The 24,124-nt window shown below is 42.9% G+C and overlaps 1 protein-coding gene across 2 annotated transcripts in view; it reads left to right on the top strand.

The window, feature by feature from the left end:
- Positions 1 to 24,124, top strand: part of abca12 (ATP-binding cassette, sub-family A (ABC1), member 12) — a 195,721-nt gene that overhangs the window by 18,819 nt on the left and 152,778 nt on the right. For both annotated transcript variants that reach the window (XM_061879994.1, XM_061879995.1), the window contains 13 exons: positions 198 to 316; positions 389 to 489; positions 4,081 to 4,227; positions 4,597 to 4,763; positions 5,124 to 5,257; positions 8,408 to 8,538; positions 11,175 to 11,327; positions 11,402 to 11,607; positions 11,681 to 11,814; positions 15,055 to 15,169; positions 16,393 to 19,011; positions 23,391 to 23,503; positions 23,581 to 23,636. In XM_061879994.1, coding sequence (XP_061735978.1) covers positions 198 to 316; positions 389 to 489; positions 4,081 to 4,227; positions 4,597 to 4,763; positions 5,124 to 5,257; positions 8,408 to 8,538; positions 11,175 to 11,327; positions 11,402 to 11,607; positions 11,681 to 11,814; positions 15,055 to 15,169; positions 16,393 to 19,011; positions 23,391 to 23,503; positions 23,581 to 23,636 — 4,195 coding nt within the window. The remainder of the gene's footprint in view (positions 1 to 197; positions 317 to 388; positions 490 to 4,080; positions 4,228 to 4,596; positions 4,764 to 5,123; positions 5,258 to 8,407; positions 8,539 to 11,174; positions 11,328 to 11,401; positions 11,608 to 11,680; positions 11,815 to 15,054; positions 15,170 to 16,392; positions 19,012 to 23,390; positions 23,504 to 23,580; positions 23,637 to 24,124) is intronic.

Raw genomic sequence — 24,124 nt, forward strand, 5'->3', positions numbered from 1 at the left:
TGGTATGGATCACTCATTAGTTGACAATCGGACAGTTTCCGGGACATTCTATGTTGTCAATGACGTTGATGAGGTGACGTTTGGAGGTAAAGAACCTGGACTATTAAACATCTGCGAGTAAGACTTGGATGTTGATCATATTTGAACTCCTAATATCAGTTGTGGGAATAAAAGACTCTTCTTCTTCTCCCTCCTAGTGTCATGCAAGTCATCGACAACAACTTCCCACAAATGGCCGAGTTTGTGTCTCCACTGCACGCACTTGTGGGCGGGGCCTTGGACGTCCTCCGCTATGTTCAGAAGTGGCCTGGCAAAGGTAGCCGAGTCCCAGACCCGCTTCTGGAATAACAACATGCTGGAATAATCAACCTTTTGTATTCCTGCTCAGATGTCTACCTCTCTCTTGCCGACCTGGTCAAGTTGCCCCGCAGCTCCATCAATGAAGCCCTTGAACTGCTTTTACAAAACATCCAGATACCCCTTGACCAGGTTATTGACCACACTGTTACTAAAATAGCCATTTTAGTTGTCTTGTACTGATTCTAAGATGGTTCTTGGACATGGTCTTGCTGTTTATGGGGGTCTGTTTGTTTACCAAATGTGAAATAGTCATTTTAGATGTATTGTACTGATTCTAACCTGGTTCTTGGACAGGCTCTTACTGTTTAAGGGGGTCTGTTTAATCAGTAAATGTACAATAGCCATTTTAGGTGTCTTGTACTGGTTCTTGGACAGGCTCTAACTGTGTTTATGGGGGTCTGTTCGTTTAGCAAATATAAAATAGCCATTTTAGTTGTCTTCTTCTGATTCCAAACTGGATCTTGGACAGGCTCTGACTGTTTATAGGGGTGTGTTTAATTAGTAAATGTAAAATAGCCATTTTAGTTGTCTTGTACTGATTCTAAGCTGGTTCTTGGACAGGCTCTGACCGTTTAAGGGGATCTGTTTGATTAGTAAATGTAAAATAGCCATTTTAGTTTTCTTGTACTGATTCTAAGCTGGTTCTTGGACAGGCTCTGACTCTTTAAGGGGGCTGTTTGATTAGCAAATGTAAAATAGCTATTTTAGTTTCCTTGTACTGATTCTAACCTGGTTCTTGGACATGGTCTTACTGTTTATGGGGGTCTGTTTACCAAATGTAAAATAGTCATTTTAGTTGTCTTGTACTGATTCTAAGCTGGTTCTTGGACAGGCCTTGACTCTTTAAGGGGGTCTGTTTAATTAGTAAATGTAAATAAGCCATTTTAGTTTTCTTGTACTGATTTTAAGCTGGTTCTTGGATAGGCTCTGACTGTTTATGGGGGTCTGTTTGTTTAGCAAATGTAAAATAGCCATTTTAGTTTTCTTGTACTGATTCTAAGCTGGTTCTTGGACATGGTCTTACTGTTTATGGGGGTCTGTTTGATTAGCAAATGTAAAATAGCCATTTTAGTTTCCTTGTACTGATTCTAACCTGGTTCTTGGACAGGGTTTTACTATTTATGGGGGCGTGTTTGTTTAGCAATTGTTTATCTATTTGTTTATTAGATGTAAAATAGCCATTTTAGTTTTCTTGTACTGATTCTAACCTGGTTCTTGGACATGCTCTTACTGTTTATAGGGGTGTGTTTGTTTAGCAAATGTAAAATAGCCATTTTAGTTTTCTTGTACTGATTCCAACCTGGTTCTTGGACAGGCTCTGATTGTTTAAGGGGATCTGTTTGATTAGCAAATGTAAAATAGCCATTTTAGTTTTCTTGTACTGATATTAAGCTGGTTCTTGGATAGGCTCTGACTGTTTATGGGGGGCTGTTTGTTTAGCAAATGTAAAATAGCCATTTTAGTTTTCTTGTACTGATATTAAGCTGGTTCTTGGATAGGCTCTGACTGTTTATGGGGGGCTGTTTGTTTAGCAAATGTAAAATAGCCATTTTAGTTTTCTTGTACTGATTCTAACCTGGTTCTTGGACAGGCTCTGACTGTATAAGGGGGCTGTTTGATTAGCAAATATAAAATAGTCATTTTAGTTTTCTTGTACTGATTCTAACCTGGTTCTTGGAAAGGCTCTGACTGTTTAAGGGGGTCTGTTTGATTAGCAAATGTAAAATAGCCATTTTAGTTGTCTTGTACTGATTCTAAGCTGGTTCTTGGACAGGCTCTGACTGTATAAGGGGGCTGTTTGATTAGCAAATGTAAAATAGCCATTTTAGTTTTCTTGTACTGATTCTAAGATGGTTCTTGGACAGGCTCTGACCGTTTAAAGGGATCTGTTTAATTAGCAAATGTAAAATAGCCATTTTAGTTTTCTTGTACTGATTCTAAGCTGGTACTTGGACAGGCTCTGACCGTTTAAGGGGATCTGTTTAATTAGTAAATATAAAATAGCCATTTTAGTTTTCTTGTACTGATTCTAGCATGGTTCTTGGACGGGCTCTTACTATTTATGGGGGTCTGTTTGTTTAGCAATTGTTTATCTATTTGTTTAGCAGATGTAAAATAGCCATTTTAGTTTTCTTGTACTGATTTTAAGCTGGTTCTTGGATAGGCTCTGACTGTTTATGGGGGGTGTTTGTTTAGCAATTATAAAATAGCCATTTTAGTTGTCTTGTACTGATTCCAAGAAGGTTCTTGGACATGGTCTTACTGTTTATGGGGGGTCTGTTTGTTTAGCAAATGTAAAGTAAACATTTTAGTTGTCTTGTACTGATTCTAAGCTGGTTCTTGGACATGCTCTTACTGTTTATGGGGGTCTGTTTAGCAAATGTAAAATAGCCATTTTAGTTGGCTTGTACTGATTCTAATCTGGTTTTTGGACAGGCTCTGACTGTGTTTATGGGGGTCTGTGTGTTTAGCAAATGTAAAACTGCCATTTTAGTTGTCTTGTACTGATTCTAACCTGGTTCTTGGACAGGCTCTTACTGTTTATGGGGTCTGTTTGTTTACCAAATGTGAAATAGTCATTTTAGATGTCTTGTACTGATTCTAACCTGGTTCTTGGACAGGCTCTTACTGTTTAAGGGGGTCTGTTTAACTAGTAATTGTAAAATAGCCATTTTAGTTGTCTTGTACTGATTCTAATCTGGTTCTTGGACAGGCTCTGACTGTGTTTATGGGGGTCTGTTTGTTTAGCAAATATAAAACAGCCATTTTAGTTGTCTTGTTCTGATTCTAAGCTGGTTCTTGGACATGGTCTTGCTCTTTATGGGGGTCTGTTTGTTTACCAAATGTGAAATAGTCATTTTAGTTGTCTTGTACTGATTCTAAGCTGGTTCTTGAACAGGCTCTTATTGTTTAAACGGTTCTGTTTAATTAGTAAATGTACAATAGCCATTTTAGTTGTCTTGTACTGATTTTAAGCTGGTTCTTTGACAGGCTCTGACTGTGTTTATGGGGGTCTGTTCGTTTAGCAAATATAAAATAGCCATTTTAGTTGTCTTGTACTGATTCTAAGATGGTTCTTGGACATGGTCTTACTGTTTATGGGGGTCTGTTTGTTTAGCAAATGTAAAATAGTCATTTTAGATGTCTTGTACTGATTCTAAGCTGGTTCTTGGACAGGCTCTTACTGTTTATGGGGGTCTCTTTGTTTACAAAATGTAAAATAGTAATTTTAGATGTCTTGTACCAATTTCTAACCTGGTTCTTGGACAGGCTCTTACTGTTTAAGGGGTCTGTTTAATTATAAAATGTACAATAGCCATTTGAGTTATTTTGTACTGATTCTAAGCTGGTTCTTGGACAGGCTCTAACTGTGTTTATGGGGGTCTGTTTGTTTGTTAAATATAAAATAGCCATTTTAGTTGTCTTGTACCGATTCTAAACTGGTTCTTGGACAGGCTCTTACTGTTTAAGGGGGTCTGTTTAATTAGTAAATGTAAAATAGCCATTTTAGTTTTCTTGTACTGATTCTAACCTGGTTCTTGGACAGGCTCTTACTGTGTTTATGGGGGTCTGTTTGTTTAGCAAATGTAAAACAGCCATTTTAGTTGTCTTGTACTGTTTCTAACCTGGTTCTTGGACATGGTCTTGCTCTTTATGGGGGTCTCTTTGTTTGGCAAATAAGCTGCACACAATCCAGTCTGACCAAGGTCTCTTCCCCAGGCTTTGGCTCTGAGTCTCAACAGAGAACTTGTGCAATCCTACATCTGTGAGCAGAGTGACAACCCGCTGTGGCTAGTGACCGCCTGTACCACTGGGACTGTAGACATGGTCTTGCACTGGATCACTCCCAAACATTTAGCCCAGCAGGTAGGACCCACTCCTAGTGTGTGTGTGTGTGTGTGTGTGTGTGTGTGTGTGCGTGTGCGTGCGTGCGACCGTGCGTGCGTGCGTGCGACCGTGCGTGCGACCGTGCGTGCGTGCGTGCGTGCGACCGTGCGTGCGTGAGTGCGTGCGTAAACATATATACAGTATATATATATATATATATATCTATGTAGATATAGATAAACTTAAAAATATAGATATGTGCTAGTATACTGATAATATGAAGCCTAATAGGAAGATACTACTACATCTATTGTGTACAATATAAAGTATTTCTGTTGTGTACAATGTATAAAGTATGTATTGTATTATGTACAATATAAAGTATGATAACATTTCTGTGCCTCCAAGACTCTCCTTGCTTGGAGTCAGCATGTTGCTCCTCACGATGTCTCCTTCGCCAAAGCACTGCTGCACAATCTTATGGGAGTTGGCTCTCCAAGGACCGTGGTAGGCTCCAGCATCTCTGGACAGCAACGTAACGTGGCAACACCAACACAAACCGTGGAGGAGGAGCTGTGAGTACACTGTTTGTTTGTTGTGGGGCTGCACGAAAACATCACACTTCTTATTCATCCCGACATGGTGGATTAAACACAAACTATAATGTTGATTGAAAAACGTTCTATTGAAGAATCCATTTTTAAAGATGCTGCTTCAATGCCAGCTTTGACCCGTGTTGTAAACATGAATCATTCTACCAAAGAAAACTTTGTAAACAATATGAATCTTCAAATCAAACTGTGTGTCGATAGAATCCTCACCCCAGGAATGGGAGTCAATCCTTGGATTCCATCTCTAATTGTTGGATTAGTGGGGAGAACTCATTTTGGAAGAAGTTTCACGACAACATTGTCGGTTCTTTTGATGTTTGACAGGTTCCTGAACCTCGGTCAAGTGGTGCTGGAAGTCAGTCAACTACATCCTGGCCTGGAAACCATGACTCAGCGCATCTTCAGCATTGCCTTTCAGTCAATGAACATAACCACCTGTACCCTGCATGCCACTGAAGGTATTAACACACTTATTTGACACTGAACATAACCACCTGTACCCTGCATGCCGCTGAAGGTATTAACACACTTATTTGACACTGAACATAACCACCTGTACCCTGTATGAACACACTTATTTGACACTGAACATAACCACCTGTACCATGCATGCCACTGAAGGTATGAACACACTTATTTGACACTGAACATAACCACCTGTACCCTGCATGCCGCTGAAGGTATTAACACACTTATTTGACACTGAACATAACCACCTGTACCCTATATGAACACACTTATTTGACACTAAACATTACCACCTGTACCCTGCATGCCACTGAAGGTATTAACACACTTATTTGACACTGAACATAACCACCTGTACCCTGCATGCCGCTGAATGTATCAAGACACTTATTTGACACTGAACATAACCACCTTAACATAACCATTGTGACTGACTATAAAAAGAAGAGTCTGTGTTTGGATTTGAGAGAAAGACCACATTGTTGGCACAGGTGAAGTGGTGGCAGTGGTAAACATAAAGGTAGAGGTAGAGGTAGAGGTAGAGGTAGAGGTAGAGGCGGTCACACCCTCTCTCTGGGGACGTTAGTGTGAGGCCTTACCAGCAGGAAATGGAACACGCACCCACAAAGACAACAATGCCTCGATACAAAAGAGTGTACATGAGTGGGTGTGGTCAAAGGTGGAATTACTCTACAGGTGAACTTGTTCTATTGTACCTGTGGGAAGTTGATCTCTCTTTGTGCTGGAAACTTCTACACTTCTTCCACCACGTCATCCGGACCAAACCTTATTTACTGCTACAAACTGCTTTTTTGGGGTCAAACTTTTCTACTTTTTGTCCATAAACATTTTATACAAACCCAACAGCAGTGAAGTTGTCACTTTGTGTCAGTGCTGATTAAAAAGTAAACACAACAAATCCTTTTCTACTTATATTCAATTGAATAGACTGCGAAGACAAGATATTTAACGTTGAAACTGGAATTTTATTATTATTTTTTTTTAAATTAGCTCATTTGGAATGTGATGTTTCAAAAAAAGCTGGCACAAGTGGCAAAAAAGAGTGAGGAAGTTGAGGAATGCTCATCAAAGACTTATTTGGAACATGCCACAGGTGTGCAGGCTAATTGGGAACAGGTGGGTGCCATGATTGGCTATAAAAGCAGCTTCCATGAAATGCTCACTCGTTCACAAACAAGGACGGGGCGAGGGTCACCACTTTGTCAAATTGTTTAAGAACAACATTTCCCGAGCAGCTATTGCAAGGAATTTAGAGATTTCACCATCTACGCTCCGTGATATCATCGAAAGGTTGAGAGAATGTGGAGAAATCACTGTAATTAAAGCCATGATATTACGCACCTTCCATCCCTCAGGCATCAAAAAGCCAAATGAGGTTGTAAACGATATCACCACATGGGCTCAGGAACACTTCAGAAAACCACTGTCAGTAACTGCAGTTGGTCGCTACATCTGTATGTGCAAGTTAAAACTCTACTATGCCAAGCCACAGACATTTATCAACAACACCCAGAAACACTTCGCTGGGCCCGAGCTCGTCTAAGATGGATTGATGCAAAGTGGAAAAATCTTCTGCAGTCTGACGAGTACACATTTCAATCTCTGCGTATGGGGGGAGGGGCTGGATGACATCACTAGTCAGAAAATGTCCTCTAGAATCACTTCTAATACACTTTATTGATACACTAATCGCTTTATGGATACACTAATCACTTTATTGATACACTAATCACTTTATGATACACTTTATGGATACACTAATCACTTTATGGATACACTAATCACTTTATTGATACACTTTATTGATACACTAATCACTTTATTGATACACTAATCACTTTATGATACACTTTAATGATACACTAATCACTTTATTGATACACTAATCACTTTATAGATACACTAATCACTTTATGATACACTTTATGGATACACTAATCACTTTATTGATACACTAATCACTTTATAGATACACTAATCACTTCTAATACACTTTATTGATACACTAATCGCTTTATTGATACACTAATCACTTTATTGATACACTTTATTGATACACTAATCACTTTATTGATACACTAATCACTTTATAGATACACTAATCACTTCTAATACACTTTATTGATACACTAATCGCTTTATTGATACACTAATCACTTTACTGATCCACTAATCACTTTATTAATACACTAATGACTTTATTGATACACTAAAGACTTTATTGATACACTAATCACTTTATTGATACACTGATGACTTTATTGATACACTAATCACTTTATGATACACTTTACTGATCCACTAATCACTTTATAGATACACTAATCACTTTATTGATACACTAATCACTTTATTGATACACAAATCACTTTATTGATACACTAATCACTTTATTGATACACTAATCACTTTATAGATACACTAATCACTTTATGATACACTTTATTGATACACTAATCATTTTATTGATACACTAATCACTTTACTGATCCACTAATCACTTTATTAATACACTAATGACTTTATTGATACACTAATTACTTTATAGATACAGTAATCACTTTATAGATACACTAATCACTTTATTGATACCCTTTATTGATACACTGATGACTTTATTGATAGACTAATCATTTTATTGATACAGTAATCACTTTATAGATACACTATCAATCAATCAATCAATGTTTACTTATATAGCCCTAAATCACTAATCACTATTGATACACTTTATTGATACATTAATCACTTTATTGATACACTAATTGCTTTATTAATACACTAATCACTTCATGGATACAGTAATGACTTTATTGATACGTTAATCACTTTATTGATACACTAATTGCTTTATTAATACACTAATCATTTTATGGATACACTAATCACTTTATTGATACACTGATGACTTTATTGATACACTAATCACTTTATAGATACACTAATCACTTTATTGATACACTAATCACCTTGATACACTAATCACTTTTTTGATACACTAATCGCTCTATTGATACATTTTGTTTATACACTAATCACTTTATTGATACACTAATTGCTTTATTGATACATTTTATTAATACACTAATCACTTTATCGATACACTTTCTTGTTTGCAGAAATTTTGCAGAACTTCCTGGAGGACGTCAGACAACTTCAAAGGATTTACCACACCTTGCTCAGCAACCAATCAGAGGCCAGTGTTTGGCTGGAGCAGGTGGTCAGCAGCACCTTGGAGGTGATCATGAAGGTACGTGTGAATGAATGAATGAATGAATGAATGAATGGCCCCCATTTAGATCACGTGACGTGCCCAGGGTCCCACCAACCATCCAAGTCCATCAAACTAACATTTTCCCAGATGAAAACATTTCCAGGAATTCCCCAGTTTTCCAAAGCCCTATTTTGGCTTCTTCCTGGAAAGTTTTCACACATAGTGATATATTTGAAACGTTTATTTCTTTAAATTTTGATTCTTAGTAGTGACAATTACTGAAAATCCCAAATTCAGTATCTCAGAAAATTAGAATATTAGTTACGATTAATACCGAAAAAATATTTTTTAGAAATGTGGGCCAACTGAAAAGTATGAACATGGAAAGTTTCAGCATGTACGGCAATCAATACTTAGTTGCAGCTCCTTTTGCCTGAATTGCTGCAGCAATACGGCGTGGTATAAAGTCGACCAGTCTGTTGCACTCCTCAGGTCTTTTAAGAGTCCAGGTTGCTTCAGCTCTTCAGCATTGTTGGGTCTGGCATCTGGCATCTTCCGCTTCACAATACCCCATAGCTTTTCTACGGGGTTAAGGTCAGGTGAGTTTGCAGGCCAATTAAGAACAGGGATACCATGGTCCTTAAACCAGGTACTGGTAGATTTGGCACTGTGTGCAGGTGCCAAGTCATGTTGGAAAATGAAATCTTCACCTCCAGGCAGCATAAAGTGTTGTAAAAAAAAAACTTCCTGGTAGACTGCTGCATTGACCCTAGACCTCAGGAAACACAGTGGACCAACACCAGCAGATGACATGGCACCCCAGACCAGTACCCATTGTGGAAATTTGACACTGGACTTCAGGCAACGTGGATTCTGTGCCTCTCCTGTCTTCCTCCAGACTCTGGGAGCTTGATTTCCAAAGGAGATACAACATTGACTTTCATCTGAAAACATAACTTTGGACCACTCAGCAGCAGTTCAGTCCTTTTTGTCTTGAGCCCAGGCGAGACGCTTTTGACGTTGTCTCTTATTCAAGAGTGGCTTTACGTCGGTGCGTGGTGGTTCTTGAAGCACTGACTCCAGCTGCAGTCCACTCCTTCTGCAGCCGAGTAGTCGCAAGAAGGATCACTAGCGCCCTCTACCACCAGGAGGCGGGAGTCATTTAATGACTCATATTTGACACACGCAGCTACGGTATATTAATAAAACATAGCTGCTTACTGTTCTTCTTAGCATATTCAATAGCTTGGACCTTAAATCCTCCTGAATAGCTCTTAATCTTCTTCCCTTTATGCGATTTCAAATGATTGAAATCAGCCTCCTCCATTTTGAAAATGATGACAGGTGAAGTGTCACTCGTGACGTGACGAGTTTGACCCGGTGGAAATTCTAGACGTATGCTGATTATTTGGCGAAACGAGTTTGACCCGGCGTTAATCCTGAACCGGCGGTAATGCTAAGCATGCGCTAATTATTTTGCGAAGCGAGTTTGACCCGGCAGTAATTCTAGGCAGGCGCATACTCTATACCCGGTGGCAATTCAAGGAAATACGGTAGTCAGCTAAACAATTGGAGTAGTCTTTCAAAATATTTGACTGATGGACAAATGAATAGAAATAGGCTAGGTGAATACATGAAGAGTCAATCAGCATGCTAAACCCAACTACATTCTTGTATGGATGTCACATGTGATGGAGGAATGCACCGTGCAGGGTTGAAACTCTACTGAATTTGCATGAAATCAGCTTGTTTTAGCTAATAGTCATGCAGCGAGATTTAGCATGTTGCATTCAATGTTTATTTCCCATTCTTTTCACATGAATTCCCATGGAAAGTTCCCGACTTCGAAAATTCCCGGAATTTTGCAACCCCAGTCGTGACTGAGAGATTTGACCTTTGACTTGGGTTTAAAGTTTAAGCCTGCACTTATAAATTTGAGTGTGATGTAATCCGAGTGCATGGTTCTCTCCCGGAAAAGGGTGGAGTGCCATCTCCGGGTTGGGGAGGAGACCCTGCCCCAAGTGGAGGAGTTCAAGTACTTAGGAGTCTTGTTCACGAGTGAGGGAAGAGTGGATGGTGAGATCGACAGGCGGATCGGTGCGGCGTCTTCAGTAATGCGGACGTTGTATCGATCCGTTGTGGTGAAGAAGGAGCTGAGCCGGAAGGCAAAGCTCTCAATTTACCGGTCGATCTACGTTCCCATCCTCACCTATGGTCATGAGCTTTGGGTCATGACCGAAAGGATAAGATCACGGGTACAAGCGGCCGAAATTAGTTTCCTCTCCCTTAGAGATAGGGTGAGAAGCTCTGCCATCCGGGAGGAACTCAAAGTAAAGCCGCTGCTCCTTCACATCGAGAGGAGCCAGATGAGGTGGTTCGGGCATCTGGTCAGGATGCCACCCGAACGCCTCCCTAGGGAGGTGTTTAGGGCACGTCCAGCTGGTAGGAGGCCACGGGGAAGACCCAGGACACGTTGGGAAGACTATGTCTCCCGGCTGGCCTGGGAACGCCTCGGGATCCCCCGGGAAGAGCTAGACGAAGTGGCTGGGGAGAGGGAAGTCTGGGCTTCCCTGCTTAGGCTGCTGCCCCCGCGACCCGACCTCGGATAAGCGGAAGAAGATGGATGGATGGATGGCACTTCAATCAAGTTGCTGATGTCCCTAATTCCACAGAGCCTGGCACCAGAGCCTCTGACATGCGAGGAGGCCCTGGGTCCCTTCCAGTGGTTCTTGTCCACCGAGACCATACAGCTGGAGGTGTGGAAATCTTTGATCTGCCTGAACTCGTCAGCTCTGGAGAATCTACTGCTGCCTTTGATGGAACAAGTAATACCCCACACGAATATGTCGCTTATTTCATTGGTGTTGTTCCTCCAACATTTTCATGCTGATGCTCAAAGGCTGAAGAGTTCTACACCGCCTTGACGGGGGAAGAAGAAGAAGGCGCCAACGTCACTCTTCCTATGATTCTCTCCGAGTGGCATAAGTTGTATAACAGCAGCTTGGAGTTGGGGGTGGTCTTGGAGAGGTTGTCCACCCACTTGGACCCAGCTGATTGGTTGCCAGCTAACAGTTCCGGTGATCTTGTGGGAACTCTTCAGCAAAGGTTTGACAACATTTATATACAGATGGAAAGTAAGTAAACACACAAGTCAATTGCCCTTCTTCTTTTACTTTAGTATTTTGGTTTTCATGGCGAATCTGGGAGCAACGGTTGAAGCGAGTCCAACGTGGCCTGAGATGAAAAGCTATTTCCACATGGTCTACTGGGTTTCCAACTACAGACCTGGTGTCAGCGCCGTGCCAGCAAACTGTAAGTCGTGTCTATCAGCTCAATTCAGGAGGAGGCTGTGGGGGGGGGGGCGTGGTCTGTGGGCCCGCCGTCGAGCGGTGTGTGTAAAGATCGGCCTCGAAGCCAGCGGCAGGTGAGTAGATTGCCCAGCTGGGACTGGTTATCTGTTCACCTGTCGCTTTTACTAGCAGCAGCCTGGGAAGAAGTAGTCACCAGAAAAAAAGTGTGGAAAACCAGGAATTTTGGAATGTCCTGGAATTTCTTTGAACTTAAAAAAAAAAAAAGGTAGTTTAAATTTCTATGATAGGGCCATGTGTTGAAGGTGAAATTGTTTGAATAGGTTGAAAAATTTGAAAGTTTCCCTCTCATGGTGGGTTCTCCTGACGCCGACAGATCTTCAGGAGCCCGGTGGACAGGTTGGATCAAGTATTTTATTTGCATACACCAGTGCAGGTTGCTTTTCAGCAATATATATATTAGACTTTTCAGTCCGGCGTGTCTCTGCTTTCTGGCTCAAACTCCAACCGGGTGTCTCGGTCCCGGCTGGTGCTAATAAAGGCGACAGGTGATTAGATAACCAGTCCCAGCTGGGCAATCTACTCACCTGCCGCTGGCTTCGAGGCCGGATCCTTACACACCCCACTACACGGCAGGCCCGCGGATCACGCCCCCCCCTCCACAGTCACCATTACAAATTGCAGACAATTTTGTATTCAACTTCTACAAATCTCAGATTTTGGACCTTCTTGTGTTATCTTGTTAAACCGGTTCACCCAGTGAAAAAAAAAACCTTTCAAAATTGACTAGTGGAGAAGTAAATTTGTTCCTTTCTTCAGAATCAGCTTTATTGGCCAACTATGATTTTGACTTGGTCAACTCTTTGTTCAATGTAAAAAATGGGAGGGGCCTATCTCCAGGTGCATGTCTTTGGAGGTGGGAAGGGCCTATCCCCAGGTGCATGTCTTTGGAGGTGGGAGGGGCCTATCCCCAGGTGCATGTCTTTGGAGGTGGGAGGGGCCTATCCCCAGGTGCATGTCTTTGGAGGTGGGAGGGGCCTATCCCCAGGTGCATGTCTTTGGAGGTGGGAGGGGCCTATCCCCAGGTGCATGTCTTTGGAGGTGGGAGGGGCCTATCCCCAGGTGCATGTCTTTGGAGGTGGGAGGGGCCTATCCCCAGGTGCATGTCTTTGGAGGAGGGAGGAAGCCGGAGTTCCCGGAGGGAACCCACGCATTCACAGGGGAGAACATGCAAACTCCACACAGAAAGATTCCGAGCCCAGGATCGAACCCAGAACCTTCGTATTGTAAGGCACACATACTAACCCCTGTCTCACCGTGCTGCCCTACTAAATAAACTATCATCTGGAAATTATATTTGAAGCCAGCGAAGGTAAACATTCATTTTAGAGATATTTACATGATCAAACGTTAAATTGTTGGATATTTTCTTGAAACGGTGGGTACGTTATTTGCACTTGAAAATACATCTGTAGTAATAAATATAATGAAATCGTTTCTCTTCAATCACAGCCAGTGGGTTGAACCTAAACATCCCTGCCACTTTCATTTTGCGCATTTTTACCAAGCCTTTGCTTTTACGAGACAATTCCACAATGACATCGTACCTTGTTGAATCTCTACAAAGGACATCAAGTTAGAGGTTTAAAAGACATTAAAAGATCACAGAGCTGATGCGACCAGCCGCCACCTAAGCAGCACCATTTCTACATACAGCTACACAAGTAAAACACAACAAAAAAGAGCAGTAAATAAAAACATATTGCACACACATAGACGAACCACAAAACCAAACAAAAACACTATTTTTAGAAAAGAAAAATACCGCGGTGGCCTCTGCGGTGCTTCATGCCATCGACCTAAGATGTGACTTTAAGGTTTTACTACTTACGTATAAAATACTACACGGTCTAGCTCCATCCTATCTTGCCGATTGTATTGTACCATATGTCCCGGCAAGAAATCTGCGTTCAAAGGACTCCGGCTTATTAGTGATTCCCAAAGCCCAAAAAAAGTCTGCGGGCTATAGAGCGTTTTCCGTTCAGGCTCCAGTACTCTGGAATGCCCTCCCGGTAACAGTTCGAGATGCCACCTCAGTAGAAGCATTTAAGTCTCACCTTAAAACTCACTTGTATACTCTAGCCTTTAAATAGACTCCCTTTTTAGACCAGTTGATCTGCCGTTTCTTTTCTTTTTCTTCTATGTCCCACTCTCCCTTGTGGAGGGGGTCCGGTCCGATCCGGTGGCCGTGTACTGCTTGCCTGTGTATCGGCTGGGGACATCTCTGCGCTGCTGATCCGCCTCCGCTTGGGATGGTTTCCTGCTGGCTCCGCTGTGAACGGGACTCTCGCTGCTGTGTTGGATCCGCTTTGGACTGGACTCTCGCGACTGTGTTGGATCCATTATGGATTGAACTTTCACAGTATCATGTTGGACCCGCTGGACATCCATTGCTTTCCTCCTCTCCAAGGTTCTCATAGTCATCATTGTCACCGACGTCCCACTGGGTGTGAGTTTTCCTTGCCCTTATGTGGGCCTACCGAGGATGTCGTAGTGGTTTGTGCAGCCCTTTGAGACACTAGTGATTTAGGGCTATATAAGTAAACATTGATTGATTGATGATTGATTGACTGCTGGACTGCTAGGAGCAGACCCAATAAAGCAACCAAGATGGCCGACTCCGTCCTAGGTCTGTGGATCAACGAGAATCCGTCCGGGGAGACCGAATCATCCAGCCAGGATGCTAGCTCCGAAGCCCAATCTCTTCCTCCGCATCCCCTCCGGTCTCTCCACGTGTGTTCCGTTATCGCGGCGGGTCTCTGGTGCAAACATGGCCAAGGCTTCCCCCCGAGGCAGAAGTTGGGAAAGTGCCACCCTTTGTTACGCAGTCCACAAAGGGTCCGATCCAGTTCTTTTTGGCTTCAAAAATGACGTTCTGAATACTGGACCTGCTTTGTATAACACACGTCTGGTATAAGGGTTTGACCTCAGGAGACTATTGGGAGATCTCTCAAGTGGCGCATGATGAATACAATCGAGGTCTGAGGTCAGGTGTTTATAAGTAGAAATCGAGTCACTTAGCCTGAGGTTAGAAGGTGATCACTGACTTGGGATGTAAAGCCGATATCACTTACCATGAGGCGGTGGCTTCATGACAGTACAACGCTGATGTTAATGTTCTGGTCAAACAAGGTCCAATTTAAGCGAAGAACAAATCAATTCAGCTATGTAACTTACCTTTTAGGTTCCCTTGACATCGACACTCTAAACATTGACTGTGATACCGGCCTGGACTGGAACACGTTTGTTCAGACGATGGCTGAGGCCCTGATGTCGCCAAGTCAAGAAGTTCTACTGAAGTGAGTGACAAGATTCTCAAGTCCTAATGAATACATTCATCATGAACTACACGGCACTTGGTGGGATTTACTCTCACTGAGACTCATAAAATTCAACTCTTGACCATTCTTTTGAATAATGTGGTAGGATTAAATATGAACTTTGCTTCTTCTTACTCTTTTCCAAACATGTTCAGATTTGCAAACATAACTAGGTTACCACATTTCCAGTGAGGGTTGGACTCCGCCAAGGCTGTCCTTTGTCATCGATTCTGTTCAGAACTTTTATGGACAGAATTTCCAGGCGCAGTCAAGGCGTTGAGGCGTTCCGGTTTGGTGACCGCAGGATTAGGTCTCTGCTTTTTGCAGATGAAGTGGTCCTGATGGCGTCATCTGACCGGGATCTTCAGCTCTCGCTGGATCGGTTTGCAGCCGAGTGTGAAGCGACCGGAATGAGAATCAGCACCTCCAAGTCCGAGTCCATGGTTCTCGCCCGGAAAAGGGTGGAGTGCCATCTCCGGGTTGGGGAGGAGACCCTGCCCCTAGTGGAGTAGTTGAAGTACCTAGGAGTCTTGTTCACGAGTGAGGGAAGAGTGGATCGTGAGATCGACAGGCGGATCGGTGCGGCGTCTTCAGTGATGCGGACGTTGTACCGATCCGCTGTGGTGAAGAAGGAGCTGAGCCGGAAGGCAAAGCTCTCAATTTACCGGTCGATCTACGTTCCCATCCTCACCTATGGTCATGAGCTTTGGGTCATGACCGAAAGGATAAGATCACGGGTATAAGCGGCCGAAATGAGTTTGGGTCTCTCACTTAGAGATAGGGTGAGAAGCTCTGTCATCCGCGGGGAACTCAAAGTAAAGCCGCTGCTCCTCCACATCGAGAGGAGCCAGATGAGGTGGTTCGGGCATCTGGTCAGGATGCCACCCGAACGCCTCCCTAGGGAGGTGTTTAGGGCACGTCCAACCAGTAGGAGGCCACGGGGAAGACCCAGGACACGTTGGGAAGACTATGTCTCCCGGCTGGCCTGGGAACGCCTCGGGATCCCCCGGGAAGAGCTAGACGAAGTGGCTGGGGAAAGGGAAGTCTGGGTTTCCCTGCTTAGGCTGTTGTCCCCGCGACCCGACCTCGGATAAGCGGAAGAAGATGGATGGATGAATGGATGGACTATGTTACCAAACTTGTTGAGCAAATGAATACTGTACCATTACAAAGTTGTAACTGTATCCCCTCTTTCTCTTCAGCTGTCTCAAAGGCACGGTCAGTCTACTACAGACTGTGTTTGGGGACCTGACCAAGAATCTGACAACGTCCTATTTAACACAAGAAATTCAAGGTGGAGATGCGCTCTCTACGTACCTGATAAACTTGATGAACAACCTGCACAACTTTGTCTGGAACATCTCCACACTCTCTGACCCACACATCTCAAACCCTGACGTCATGATCCCCCTCATCAGCCAGCTGTTGGAGTCTACAGGTCTGAGTCCTTTGCTGCCTTTGCTCATCAGCGACAGCCAAGTCAATGTCTCCAACATTATCGATGCTGCCGTAAAGCTTGGTAGAAGCAACCAGAACATTTTCACCTTTAATGAGACCGACCCAACAATGCCTAATCTGGAGAGGTTGATTATGCAGTTCCTGTCTTTGGAGGGTAACCTCACCATGTCTCTCTCCTACGTCTTGGGGAACACCCTACTTACCTATTCCAACTACTTTGACCCAGATGAAGTGGCACGGGTCAGGGAGGCTTTAAAGCCTTTTACTAACCAAACCTCATCAGGAATTGTGGAGGCCATCCTTACAGCCGTAGAGCTGCTAAAGAAAGTGGTTGATTCACCAAATGACGATCCAACTAAAGTAATTCTCGCATACATCCGGCAACTTCAAGAATCCGCAGTGTCCTTGTTAAAGTGGCGAAGAATCCAACACATTGTTTTGCCTAACGGACTATTAAGTACAGCTGAAGTTACTGATCTCTCCCAAGTGTTCGATGACTTTCTTAGCCTCCTCACCCCTGAGAGTCTTGCAAACCTGACTGAGATTGGCCCAGATGCTGCTCAGGACCTGGTGGTACAACAATTTCTCGCAGTCCTACCACCGGACTTCCAAGAAGCAGCTGCTTTCATGTTCCAAGACTTTAAAGCTCTGCAGTATCACTTGTCCTTGTGTGCAGCAGGACAAAACTGTTCGGCGGGTATCTCGGAAATCTTTGCATTTCTGAGTCAACTATCTGGCTTATTGCTCTCAGCCGAGGGCAACGTCACAATCAACATCGCTTTAAACAACACCTTTCTGGAGGGTGGGTCATATGAAAATATCGCATCTGCTTTCTTCCCGCTGCTCCTGCCGCCGCAGGACTCTGCCTACCTGGGTGTGTTCAACCAAACCCTTCATTTCATGAGATTGGTGATAGAAACACCAAATATTACGGTGTCTCATATCCAAAACGCACTGAGACAGTCAAACGTAACCCTTGACGAGCTGAACTACATCGCTCACCTCGCAGGATCTGCCAACTTAAACGACCTGTTGATAGATGTAATGGCCATCGCCGATGTTCCCCAGTGTTTTGAAATACAGCATAACCACACCTCGGTGACAGCAGAGTGTGTTATGGGATTGATTGACAAAGTCAGCAACTTCCTCAAAAGCGTACCTGCTCTGCAAAATCATACAGACATCATCTCCCTCATCCCCTTGATTGTCAATAAAACAATAACTGATGCCAGTCAGGTCAATTTTAGCTCCAACACACACCTGGCTGTCATACAGGTTCTTGACGACAGCCTCAGCAATATCCAGACCAACCTGGAGTTGAATAATCTGAACACCTCGGAGATCAAGAATGAAATCACGGTGTTGCGAAACCTGTTAAAGGTGGCGGCCGACCCTGAACCCTTGAACCACGTCCTCAACGCCACCTTGCTACCGTACTCTGAGGAAGTGACAAGAACGTATTTGCAAATCATGCAATGGTATCTGCAACGTCTGGAAAACGTGAGCAGTTCCAGCGCCGTGTCCGGTCTCCTCTATCCTCTTTTCCGTCTCACGCAGTTACAAGTCACACTCCAGATAGCACAGACAAATTTGACTCTGTTTATCAACAACCAGACTAACCACTTCCAGACACCAACGGATGGCGCGGGGGTGAGTAAAATCGGCCGAAAGACCGTTGAAATTCTTCAGCAAATTGTAAAGTTCACAGTAGACAACATCAAAATTCAGAATGAGAATGGGCAAGTCTTCGGGTCTACGCCGCTGTTAAACACAACCGCGCTACATGATGTTGAGCAGCAAATAGAACTCTACCTTGCTCTGATCCGTGCTTGGATGGAACAACCCAATGTCACTGCCGTCTTCACCAGTATGCTCCAGTGGGGAAACGGCTCCCTGAATGCTTCCACGCCCGTAAGAGACCTTCACGTCCTGTTGCAGACCTTGGCTCACTATCTAAATGACGACCAACTGGCTTACCTGTCCGTCATCGCCAATATCACCCAGTTTCTGCAAACATCTATCATGGCTTTAGAGCAACCGGAAGACCCGCAGTTTGACCACCTATACGCGGCCATCATGGGAGCAGTTCAAACCCTAATGGACATTCTCCCCCAAGTTACGGGCCCTCTGACACAAAACATCGAAGGAATTGTGAACGACACGTTACTGCTTGTCAGCCAACCGGACCTGAGTTTTGCCACATCGCTCAACCTCACCATGCTTATCATCAAAAGAGTGGAAAATGTTGTTCAACATCTGGTGCCGGAGGAGTTTGCGTTCTACCTGTTGTCCGGCCTCAAAGCCGCCACCACATATCTGGAGACCATCTCCACGACCAGTGGACCCGACAACTGGAATCACATGTAAGTACAGACTTTTGCCCGGTGCTTTAGTTTCTACAAACCCCGTTTACTAATGAGTTGGGAAATTGTGTTCGACGTAAATATAAATGGAATGCAATGATTTACAAATCATTTTCAACCCATATTCAATGGAATTTTTTTTTGCAAATAATAATAAACTTAGAATTTCATGGCTGAAACACGTGCCAAAGTAGTTGGGAAAGGGCATGTTCACCACTGTGTTACATCACCTTTTCTTTTGACAACACTCAATAAACATTTGGGAACTGAGGAAACTAATTGTTGAAACTTTGAAAATGGAATTTTTTACCATTCTTAATTGTCCTTCAACAGTCCGGGGTCTTTTTGTCATATTTTACGCCTCATAATGCGCCACACATTTTCCATGGGAGACAGGTCTGGACTGCAGGCGGGTCAGGAAAGTACCCGCACTCTTTTACCACAGAGCCACGCTGTTGTAACACGTGGCTTGGCATTGTTTTGCTGAAATAAGCAGGGGCGTCCATGATAACGTTGCTTGGATGACAACATATGTTACTCCAAAACCTGTATGGACCTTTCAGCATTAATGGTGCCTTCACAGATGTGTAAGTTACCCATGCCTTGGGCACTAATGCACCCCCATACCATCACACATGCTGGCTTTTCAGCTTTGCGCCTATAACATTCCGGATGGTTATTTTTCTCTCTGTTCCGGAGGACACCACGTCCACAATTTCCAAATATAATTTGAAATGTGGACTCGTCAGACCACAGAACACTTTTCCCACTTTGCATCAGTCCATCTTAGATGAGCTCGGGCCCAGAGAAGTCGGCGGCGTTCCTGGGTGTTGTTGATAAATGGCTTTGGCTTCGCATAGTAGAGTTTTAACTTGCACTTACAGATGTAGCGACCAACGGTAGTTACTGACAGTGGTTTTATGAAGTGTTCCTGAGCCCATGTGGTGATATCCTTTACACACTGATGTCGGTTTTTGATCCAGTACCGCCTGAGGGATCAAAGGTCCGTAATATCATCGCTTACGTGCAGTGATTTGTCCAGATTCTCTGAACCTTTTGATGATTTTACGGAGCGTAGATGGTAAAATCCCTAAATTCCTTGCAATAGCTCGTTGAGAAATGTTGTTCTAAAACTGTTCCACAATTTGCTTACAAAGTGGTGACCCTCACCCCATCCTTGTTTGTGAATTACTTAACATTTCATGGAAGCTCCTTTTATCGCCAATCATGGCACCCACCTGTTCCCAATTAGCCTGCACACCTGTGGGATGTTCCAAATAAGTGTTCGATGAGCATTCCTCAACTTTATCATTGTTTATTGCCACCTTTCCCAACTTCTTTGTCACGTGTTGCTGGCATCAAATTCTAAAGTTAATGATTATTTGCAATAAAAAATAAAAGTTTATGAGTTTGAACATCAAATATGTTGTCTTTGTAGCATATTCAACTGAATATGGGTCGAAAAGGATTTGCAAATCATTGTATTCTGTTTATATTTACATCTAACACCATTTCCCAACTCGTATGGAAACGGGGTTTGTACAAGACGTCTTAGTACTGCGCAATCTGGGTTTTAATTCCGTGTCACGATGTGTACTTTGTAAAACTTGTGTTGCCTGTTGAAAGGAAGGCAACGCAATCCGGGCTTGGCCCCGCCCACACAGTGTGTCATGCATCCTTGTCACATGGAAAGAAAAACAAACTTTTAGATAAGAACTGTTGTGTGAAAAAGAAGACAAAAGAATGTACTAGCAGCAGTTGAATGAAGCAATGAGACAATAATGACATTTTCTTCCAGCTCTTTCTTTGTCAAACACACCCTTGACAGAGTGTCCTTAGATTCATGGACAAATGTCCACAGGTGAAATATTATATACTAAGTTATGTGGATCTGTAGTATGAGCTAATGCTAGTGTCATATCTGCTAGACTACGAAATAACAGGTTTTTCCGTATGGTTTAAGCTCCTTTGGAGCAAGCAAGAAACCGTGGTCCATCACTGTGGACAACTACAAAAGTATGGACTTAAATTGGGACATTCCCATGGATGATGGCACACAGTCCACAAAAGACCTGTCAATAGTGTACAGGGACTGGGTACCATGCTACTTTCAATAGTTAGTTATGACCTAAGTCGGACACTTGGGGAAGACGCTCACACAGGAACATGCCCTTACATGGTCATGATGGAGTCAACTTCCGGATTATGAAGTGAAGAAAACATACAATAGTACCTCTGCTGTGTTGACAACATACAATAGTACCTCTGCTGTGTTGACAACATACAATAGTACCTCTGCTGTGTTGACAACATACAATAGTACCTCTGCTGTGTTGACGACATACAATAGTACCTCTGCTGTGTTGACAACATACAATAGTACCTCTGCTGTGTTGACAACACACAATAGTACCTCTGCTGTGTTGACAACATACAATAGTACCTCTGCTGTGTTGACAACATACAATAGTACCTCTGCTGTGTTGACAACATACAATAGTACCTCTGCTGTGTTGACGACATACAATAGTACCTCTGCTGTGTTGACAACATACAATAGTACCTCTGCTGTGTTGACAACATACAATAGTACCTCTGCTATGTTGACGACATAAAATAGTACCTCTGCTGTGTTGACAACATACAATAGTACCTCTGCTATGTTGACGACATACAATAGTACCTCTGCTGTGTTGACAACATACAATAGTACCTCTGCTGTGTTGACAACATACAATAGTACCTCTGCTGTGTTGACAACATACAATAGTACCTCTGCTGTGTTGACAACATACAATAGTACCTCTGCTGTGTTGACAACAGACAATAGTACCTCTGCTGTGTTGACAACATACAATAGTACTCTGCTGTGTTGACAACATACAATAGTACCTCTGCTGTGTTGACAACATACAATAGTACCTTTGCTGTGTTGACAACATACAATAGTACCTCTGCTGTGTTGACAACATACAATAGTACCTCTGCTGTGTTGACAACATACAATAGTACCTCTGCTGTGTTGACAACATACAATAGTACCTCTGCTGTGTTGACAACATACAATAGTACCTCGGCTGTGTTGACAACATACAATAGTACCTCTGCTGTGTTGACAACATACAATAGTACCTCTGCTGTGTTGACAACATACAATAGTACCTCTGCTGTGTTGACAACATACAATAGTACTCTGCTGTGTTGACAACATACAATAGTACCTCTACTGTGTTGACAACATACAATAGTACCTCTGCTGTTTTGACAACATAAAATAGTACCTCTGCTGTGTTGACAACATACAATAGTACCTCTGCTGTGTTGACAGCATACAATAGTACCTCTGCTGTGTTGACAACATACAATAGTACCTCTGCTGTGTAGACAACATACAATAGTACTCTGCTGTGTTGACAACATACAATAGTACCTCTGCTGTGTTGACAACATACAATAGTACCTCTGCTGTGTTGACAACATACAATAGTACCTCTGCTGTGTTGACAACATACAATAGTACCTCTGCTGTGTTGACAACATACAATAGTACCTCTGCTGTGTTGACAACATACAATAGTACCTCTGCTGTGTTGACAACATACAATAGTACCTCTGCTGTGTTGACAACATACAATAGTACCTCTGCTGTGTTGACAACATACAATAGTACCTCTGCTGTGTTGACAACATACAATAGTACCTCTGCTGTGTTGACAACATACAATAGTACCTCTGCTGTGTTGACAACATACAATAGTACCTCTGCTGTGTTGACAACATACAATAGTACCTCTGCTGTGTTGACAACATACAATAGTACCTCTGCTGTGTTGACGACATACAATAGTACCTCTGCTGTGTTGACGACATACAATAGTACCTCTGCTGTGTTGACAACATACAATAGTACCTCTGCTGTGTTGACAACATACAATAATACTCTGCTGTGTTGACAACATACAATAGTACCTCTGCTGTGTTGACGACATACAATAGTACCTCTGCTGTGTTGACGACATACAATAGTACCTCTGCTGTGTTGACGACATACAATAGTACCTCTGCTGTGTTGACAACATACAATAGTACCTCTGCTGTGTTGACAACATACAATAGTACCTCTGCTGTGTTGACAACATACAATAGTACCTCTGCTGTGTTGACAACATACAATAGTACCTCTGCTGTGTTGACAACATACAATAGTACCTCTGCTGTGTTGACAACATACAATAGTACCTCTGCTGTGTTGACAACATACAATAGTACCTCTGCTGTGTTGACAACATACAATAGTACTCTGCTGTGTTGACAACATACAACAGTACCTCTGCTGTGTTGACAACATTTAATCTGAATTCTGTGTTTTGGTTTCTCAGCATCTTGAACCAAATGAAGTGCATCCAGAGCCTTCTAGCCCCAAACAGCACGGCTCAGTACTACCTTTCTGTCTTCATCAACAGCACCCACATGATCCTGGAATCGGGCTCAGGCAGGTTTTTATGTTTTCAGAAAAAAACTTCCCACTGCATTGATGTTTAATCTTCTTTTTGTTTCCCTTAAACTCAGGCAACAATAGCTTTTCGAACGACACAACGGAAATCCTAGCAGGAATTGTAGAGCAGGTAAGACTTGAACATTCCTTGATTTGGTGATAATTTTGTGATGTTGTGGAACAAAGCGAAGGCGTGCAAACAATAGCGATCCCAAGTGAATAATGACGCTATTTGTGTTTGGCTGGTCATGGTGGATTTCACAGTCAGGAGCCACACCCGACTCAAAAGCCTCTTATCTTCAGACAAACGATAATATCTCTCTGCTCAAAGAGAAAGGATCAGAAAGGTCAATAAATAAGCTCTGCACTTATCACACCGCATCATCATGTGACACCTGTACCTGCACTTCACACCACATCATCATGTGACACCTGTACCTGCACTTCACACCACATCATCATGTGACACCTGTACCTGCACTTCACACCACATCATCATGTGACACCTGTACCTGCACTTATCACACCACATCATCATGTGACACCTGTACCTGCACTTATCACACCACATCATCATGTGACACCTGTACCTGCACTTATCACACCACATCATCATGT

This window comes from Nerophis ophidion, linkage group LG19 (genome assembly GCF_033978795.1).
Source record: "Nerophis ophidion isolate RoL-2023_Sa linkage group LG19, RoL_Noph_v1.0, whole genome shotgun sequence".
In the NCBI taxonomy this organism is placed as follows: Eukaryota; Metazoa; Chordata; class Actinopteri; order Syngnathiformes; family Syngnathidae; genus Nerophis; species Nerophis ophidion.